Consider the following 8,037-nt stretch of genomic DNA (forward strand, 5'->3'; position numbering starts at 1 on the left):
ATCTTATCAGGAGATAATACCTCTTTAAAATACCTGGATATAAAGCAATAGGTAAGTCCCGTTCAGTTTCTAATCATTTAATTCTTCGGATCATATCATGGTTCGTACAATTAGTATTGTTTATCGCCAGGGAAATCACAAACGGTATAGAATGTTTGTTTCTTACAGCTTTATGTTATTTTTACCAGTGCATGACTTACGATACGTGATGCTTTTAATTTACACTCGAATTTCCGGTATTACTGATAGCGGCTTTAACAGATATTGTTGATAAGCAAATTTTACATTTAATTAGAGATAACAGCGACTTAAATAGCACGTAACATCCGAAATAATACGTATCGAGACCAAGTGTACCATATTTGGAGTTGTATTTTGCAGCGTTACCAGAACAAGTAACAGGTAACATCAATTTTAATTAAAAAATGTTTTAAATAACTTTCAAATATTTAATTGGATAATATTAATTTTAATTTAAAATATAAAATTAAATAATGTATAAATATATCGGATTTTAATGCAAATATAAGTGTAAATTTCGTAGTATAAAATATATAAAATCGAAAGGAATATTATATTAAAACACAATATATAAATAAATCTTATAATTTATAATTACGTATCACATAGAAAAATATTATAAAAGAAAATATATATAATCCCCTTGAAAAATCACTTAGAAAGACCAAAATCAAAGGAAATCAGCATGCGATAATTCCACGTAACTAGAGTTATTCTTATCAAAATTAGAATACATTATCGAAAACACTGATCTCGATCGTCGATACTATCGATGACATCGCGGAAACCTGAAGACGCTGGTACTCGTTTAATGAGAAACAGCTGAGACACGCCTGACAATTGGATCGTTTGACCCGTTTTTATTGGCAGGTTACAGAGCGGCTGCGAACGGGAAGCTGGCCAGAGCTCACTCGCGCTTCTGTAGAATCCGATCGAGTTGTACTTGTAAAGTCGACGGTGGAGTCGCGGATCACGCCGATAAAAGAAAATGCACATCTGAGTCACCGGTGCGCGAGCTTCACCGATTCTTCTGTGCACGGCGAACGACGCATAGGAAATCTCGGCACTTGTCCGACGATCCGACCGCGACTCATTTTTTCGGCGTTTAGAAGACTCAACGAGCGAGCGAATACAAGCAACACCTGGCCGAACGAGATCGTCACCGAGGTCGGCTACGACCACGACGGGCTTCTATTTTGAGTGCTGGGAAGCGGGACTACATCACGTCGAGCGCAGTCGCCTCTTCAGCCCACCGCGTCGGATATGCTCGCGAGTGACCGGGACAATGACAAGATCGCCACGATAACCGGTGAGAACACTCGGCTCTTTTCGCGAAACGGTGTCGGCCTCGACCCGGCACACTCCCGAGTCCGAACGATCGTATAATTTACTTGTGCACAAGCACTGACGGGCAGTAGCTTTCCGCGACCTGAAAGTTTCGAGGTTTCCGCAGGAAACACACTCGCGAATTGTTTGCGCACGGTGTCTTCGCTAGTGCATCGAGAAAGTCCGATGGTTCGACTTGCATGTTTGCAAGCACGCGTATACCCACACGAATAGCTGCACGAATTGGGTATTTTTATTCTTGCGGAGGTATAAGTTTGATTTTCGTCCGATATAGCCGTTGAATTGAGTTGTAAAAGCAATGTGCGAGCAATTTATTCATCGCGATTTCATTATGTATAACCTGCAGGTGCGAGTTTTGTGCATGTGTGAAAAATTAAAAGTTACAGTTCTGGCAACAAGCAAACAGACGAGAGTAAACAGACGTATTTTTAGATATTGAAATAACGTATTCATAAACAAAGTTACGAATTATAAATTACACGAATTATATAATTTATTTGCTGCAATTGGATATTTTCGTTCGTAAACAACGCGCGTTATATCTGCCTAGACGCTTCTGCACCATATTTTTAACCGCTTATTGCGTAACAACACACACGATGCCATCCTTCGTTTTACAGGCAATGGTAACGTCCACGAACCCGCGGACTTCGACAAAGCCATCTCCGCGACTGGTAAGACTACTTCTTTCCGACTGTGATCCTCAAATCACAGCCGTTTCACTCGTGTTTCAGGCTATGGACTGTTCAACGTGTTGCTGCTACTCGCCACGCTGCCGATCGCGTGGACCGCCGTTTTTGACACTACTACCAGCGCGTTCATCTTAGCGTCGGCTGAATGCGACCTCGAGCTCACGTTCTTCCGGAAAGGCGTCCTAGTCGCGTTTCCTTACGTAGGTACGATGTGCGAATTAAAGTCAACCGACGCGAGAGATCTCACGAAACTCGATGTTCTCAGCTATGACAACGACCGCATTCATCTGGGACTACATAACGCCCTACGTCGGCATGAGAATGCTGTTCATCCTCGCGTTATTAGGCGACTCGATCCTCAACATCGTGAGCAGCGGCGTACAATCCTACTATGTGTTTCTACTAGTTAAGTTCGTCAGCGGTGTTCTGTGAGTATACACCGTGGAAGTCTTCCACGGAGGCGAAGAATTTGTTTCCCCGCGTGATATTCGCGTCGTCAAACTTTCAAACGCTGATTAATAAGGGTGCTTTACCGTTCATTTTTTTCTCTTCTCGAAGAGTCCCGGGAGACACGGGAGCATTTCTGTTCTGCTGCCTCGAGACTCTCGCGAGTTGCCGAAGTTTATCGCGACCTTCTTTTCCCTGCCTCGCAATCTCACAGCCCGATACACGGTGTGTAATGCGCGCATCTATGATTTACAGCGCGGGCGGCCCGTTGGCGATGGTGATGACGTACCTGACGGAATTTCATTCGGCGAGGTACAAGCCACGCTTTACCACGTGGGCGGGATTCCTCTTCGCCGTGGCGAACATGGTGCCGGCAGGTAGACACGTGATCGCGCGATAAATTCTTCGCAATGTATCGCGGTTATTAATAACGACGGCGCGTCACTCGCGAATAAACGCGACGAATGTGGCGAGAATTCGATTCGAGTTACACTTCGGGAAAAAATGCGCCTTGTGAAACGTCTAAAAACGCCACGCCTTGCGTGAAACATGTAAAAAATATCTGCGCGACGAGCGCGTTTCTTTGCAGCTGTGGTTACTTTGCGTCTGTGACTATTGCTGTTGTTATTATTATTATAGCGACTTGCGTTTCCACATATTGAAATCAAATTACATTAAAATGCGACCAAGACGTCGCCGGGAGCGCGCGAAAAGGATTCAGAAGGGATCTCGCGCAGCTGCAGTTCGTCGCGTCGAGGTTGGCGGAACTAGTTCGAAACTAGATTACGTGTCACTATCGCGGCGTCCTGTGTGTAATAACCAGCGAACTTTACCTAACAACGCGTGCGATGAATCACATTGGCACCGACTGGTTCCAGCTGAATGCGAGAGATATCGAGCGCGCCAAGCTGCAAGAAGTTAATTAATTTACTTCCAAGATTATTTGCCGCCGCTTTCTTGCCACGTGATGCACTAGACGCTGTGTGTGTGTGTGCTATTTGTACGCTTATGCGATACTTCGATAATTATCATATCTGATTTCTCTTCGATTAACACTCGGTTCTTTATTTCGTCTCTTGCGACATTATCGCGCGCGCGCGTTATTTCCTCGACGACAAACTTTCCACGCGATTAAGACTTTTCGTTGTCGTCTATCACGAAGGCTTCGACTTTGCGAAAAGCTCGAAAAATGAGAGGAGACTCGGTCGATACTTCTCCCCGGGGAACAAAGAGTTAACTCGACGAGAGCGGAGGAAATAGGGATAGGAACACGTACGCCTCCCCTTTAACGCGCTTTCGCTAATCCAGCCTGTTAATCGAACACGTTCGCGACTCGGCAGTGTTGGGCTTTACGATACTGCCGTTGGATTGGCACATCGACATCTTCGGGCGAGGCTACAACTCCTGGCGTATATACCTGCTGATCTGCTCGATACCTCCCGTCATCGGCCTCATGACGTCGGCCATGTTACCGGACAGCCCTAAGTACCTCATGTCGATCGGCAGGTCGGACGTCGCCTTGAGGTTACTCAGGCGGATGTACCACATGAATACTGGACAGCCATTGGAAGCGTTCCCGGTAAGCCGAGTAATTCTGCGACTATTCAACTTTCAACGTGATTCGATTTTTCATCGCAAGAGTTCGGACCGGTTCATCAACGATTGAAAGAGGCCGCTGAGCTAGTTGCCCCGGTAAATTTACGCGCGGCGTTTCGGCGCTGTTTGTTGACGGAGGACTCTCAGGCGAGAGCGGGAGAAAAAGGGAGGGAGAGAGACACACAGAGGGAAAGAAAGTCCGTGCTCTTCCCATTCTCCCGGTTCCCGCGCTGGACAACAACGATATTGCATTATTCGGGCGTTATTATCTTTTTACCGGGCGCGCTTATCGAGCGGACTCATTGTTTCGGGCTTTAACAAATGGCCGGGAGATATCCTCCGCGACTTCATAGCGCCTCCGCTAGATACAAACGACACGTTTTATTTACGACACGTCTGGCGGGGAGAAAGATGGAGGCGGGAGAAGAGGAGACGGAGGAGAGGGAAAGCGGAAACGGAAGTGGAGGAAGGCGCAAATCGCATTTTCCAGGCGAATGAATGAAAGCAGCGGGGGCGTTACCTCGAACGAACTTCGCGCGTCCTTCTCGCGCTTCCCTCTTTCTCACCGTAAACGTCTTCGAACGATAAATCTCTATTTTGCACATTCGAAAACGAACAGACACGTTTAATAAATTTCTCCGTCTTGTTATACGTTGTACGGATTGCTCGCTTTAACGCACGCTGTAACGTTGCTCCACGATGCGGTCCTGGAAGGCGCGTTGCATTTAGATACCGTTGCCACAATTCGAATGTATAATTCACCGGGCGAGTGATAGGCAAAGGAAAACCCTTTATCGTGTCTTGGTTTCAGATAAAAACGCTGCTGATTCCGCAAAAGACACAACTGACGCGTCCCGTGCTCGAGGTGAGTCTCGAGAAGATGCGTGTCTCACTGTACAACACGAAGCTACTGCTATCGACGGCCTACCTGCCCGCCTTCTGCTTCGTAAGTTTCCTCCAATTTGGAAGTATGCTCGGGTAAGTTGGCGTCGCGCGCGGACGACGCGACAGTGATCGCGAATCAGGCGAGATCAATCTGCCGGATCTGACACAATCACGGACGACGCTTCGATTGCGTAGATTCAACACGATGAGACTGTGGGTGCCGCATATGTTCATCATCCTCAACAACTTCAATGCTAATAACTGGACGTCGGACACGAGGCCGACCATGTGCGAGATGCTGGACCGACGCGCGGCTTTACCGGGTCAGCGTTACCTGAACCGCTCGAATTTTGACGACGCGTGCTTCGAGGTCGGTAAAACCCGCACGAGCCTAACACGATTTTCGCGCTCTTCGTCCGTCGTCGACTCGATTACGGACGCGACGTAACGAAGGAAAAAGAAGAAAATAGATTCGCGAGATTGTTAGCTCCACTCATTTAAGAACGTAACGTTTTTAATTAATGATGTCGATTTAATTGGATCGACCGTCAGTCAGCCGCAAATGGCGAGGTTCGTTAATTATTCTGTCGTAAGTGAAATTCACGTGATAATAATTACAACGCTCTGGTGCATTTTCAGTGGACGATCAATCCCGTAATTTACCAGAATTCCACCATGATCGCGTCGTCGGCGGTCGTGTTCTCGTTCCTCGCAGGATTCATAATGAACACGAAGCTTCGCAAGCAGATCATAATACGTAAGATACCCGTATTGTTTACAGCATAATTACTATCTCGCGAAAATCACGGCTGCCAGTTACACGACTCCCTACGAAACGACGATTTTGACCGCTCGACGCGTAACAAAGCGCAGACGCCGCGATGTTTCTCGCCGGGGCAAAAAATCAGACTCCCTCGGAGTCATCGGAGAATCCGTCATCGGAGTCATCGGAGAATCCGTCATCAAAATTAAGGTCGCGCGTTCGGGGACACCCTATATATTCCCGTTATACGCAGCGCGGAAGTGGTTAAACGTTGTTTTCGCGACCCCACCCCTGGAGAGCAATCCGTAAATTAACGGGTACAACACCATTGTTGCAGTCACGGCCTTCCTGATATCGGTGGCAAGCAGTTTCGGAATAAATTGGGCGCAGTCTCCTCCGTACATGCTGACGCTAGCGGCAGCGGTTATCGTGACGACAAGAATAGCGGGTAATGTCGTTACCGCAGTGAATGTCGACGTTATTCCCATCCCATTAAGGTAATGCCACATGAATATAAACGCGCCTCTTTGACGCGCGACCGTATCCTGCTCATTCGCTTTCTCTCTTTATCCCTTTTTCTCTCGCGCCCCTCCCCCGTAACCAGGAAATTAATTGCACCACGTGTAACCACGCGGTATGTGCACGCGCGAGAGAGAAAGAAGGCGGACGTATATCTCGTTCTCGGATTTTATCGGGAGATCAATTTTCCACTCGTCGTTTTTATCGCCGGTACGTCGTTAACGCGCGAGAAAGAGGGATACGAGCCGCGCGAGCCGAGATAAATAGATCCGCGCGACGGAAATGAATCTTTCACAGGGCAAGCAGCACCAGCGTCCTCGCGACGATTGGAAATATCGCCGCTATCGTGGGGAATTTGATTTTCTCCGCGCTCTTGGGCACCGAATGCATCGTTGCCTTTACCGGGCTTGGCTGCCTCTTCACCGGTACGATTAGTGCGACGCCACGTGTGTCGGTTTCATTGGCTGCGTTCGGAAAACAACGCCTGAGTAATTCGTTCAACGTAATTGTTCTGAATTTGGAGATCCAACAGTAAAGATCAATAATCACTAATTGTCACTGGACTCTCTACTATATTGAAATGTTAGGCACCATAAGAGGAAACAGGCAAAATGAAATAGAAAAGAGAAGTACTATCTGCATCCTTTCTAATGTCACGCTATTCTAGTTCAATATATCAGTTCATTCCAAGTATCATAGCATTCGATATTATTGGAAGAGAATAGGATAAACAAAAAAATGCTAAAGTTTTGTGTCATAAAAAATTGTAAAAACTATGAAAGATACAGTCCGAACATTATCTTTCACAAATAAATTAGTACGTTCGGATGTCTATTGAAAAGATCATAGAAAATCGTTGACGTATCAGAAATCACTAAACAGAGAAGGAAATAGTACTTGTGCTATCTTTCCCTTACCCCGGCTTCTTAACATGGCGTTTAGCATTCCAGTATAGTATAGGATTCAGTGCTGACCGTTCACTGATTACTTTTATTCCGCTGAATGCAGCCATTCCTCGCGTGCGCAGATACAGAAAACACTAGGATACGTGAGACGATCGAACACATCGAATTTTCTAACGTATGGACCTAGTTAAATTTTCTCAATATTTTTTAAAGTGTCCTTTTCCGCAGGATGCTTCTGTTTATCGCTGTTCTTCCCACAACCCGTGAGAGAATCGCCGAAGAAACTCGCGCAGGAGATCACAACGAAATTGTGACAAAGACGTCGGAGGCAGTCAGGATCGACGTGCTTAGGATTGTAAAAATTTCATTAAAACAAGGAAAAAGTTGCTAGATTACGCTTTCGCTGTTGGACTGTGATATTTTTCTAAAAGGACATTATAGAAAAGAATGTAACACGAAATTCAGTGGTAAATAAAAAAGCGCGCGTCTTTTCACCATCACGACGGGGAAATGGACGCAATATAATTTTTTATAAAACTCTCTTTCTCTAATGGCTATCTCTTTTCTCTCTCTCTCTCTCTCTCTCTTTCCCTCTTGCCCTCACTCCTCTACTTTTGTAAATCCTTCGTAGATTGTATCTCTAAACGCTTCTTATCCAAGCAACGTGACGATGATAATTCACGACGCACGGTAAAACGAGCACTTCCGAGCATTGCGTAAACGTCTCGTGTAAACTGCGTAGAGAAATCTTCCCCCGGCATCGTGCGATACGACGACAGCAATCGTAAACGCTCACGGCATCGGTAACGAGAAACAGGCGTGGGTGTAATGTTATTTCTTACGACAGGGAAAATACCGTTTT

At 46.1% G+C, this 8,037-nt stretch overlaps 1 protein-coding gene across 2 annotated transcripts; it reads left to right on the plus strand.

The window, feature by feature from the left end:
• Positions 1 to 895: 895 nt before the first annotated feature.
• LOC106748591 (synaptic vesicle glycoprotein 2A-like) lies at positions 896 to 7,582 on the plus strand. 2 transcript variants are annotated; one of them, XM_014627277.1, is made up of 12 exons: positions 896 to 1,330; positions 1,989 to 2,042; positions 2,103 to 2,264; positions 2,326 to 2,488; positions 2,763 to 2,884; positions 3,848 to 4,086; positions 4,915 to 5,081; positions 5,184 to 5,358; positions 5,628 to 5,745; positions 6,089 to 6,248; positions 6,568 to 6,695; positions 7,404 to 7,582. In XM_014627277.1, the coding sequence occupies exons 1-12, from the start codon at positions 1,285 to 1,287 to the stop codon at positions 7,487 to 7,489; spliced, it is 1,620 nt and encodes a 539-aa protein (XP_014482763.1). In that variant the 5' UTR covers positions 896 to 1,284; the 3' UTR covers positions 7,490 to 7,582. The 2 variants fall into 2 exon arrangements, with proteins under 2 accessions (XP_014482763.1, XP_014482770.1); XM_014627284.1 differs by lacking the exons at positions 896 to 1,330; positions 1,989 to 2,042 and having other exon boundaries at positions 2,121 to 2,260.
• The last annotated feature ends 455 nt before the right edge of the window (positions 7,583 to 8,037 follow it).

This window comes from Dinoponera quadriceps, unplaced genomic scaffold, assembly GCF_001313825.1.
Source record: "Dinoponera quadriceps isolate SergipeBrazil2010 unplaced genomic scaffold, ASM131382v1 scaffold343, whole genome shotgun sequence".
NCBI classification, from domain to species: domain Eukaryota; kingdom Metazoa; phylum Arthropoda; class Insecta; order Hymenoptera; family Formicidae; genus Dinoponera; species Dinoponera quadriceps.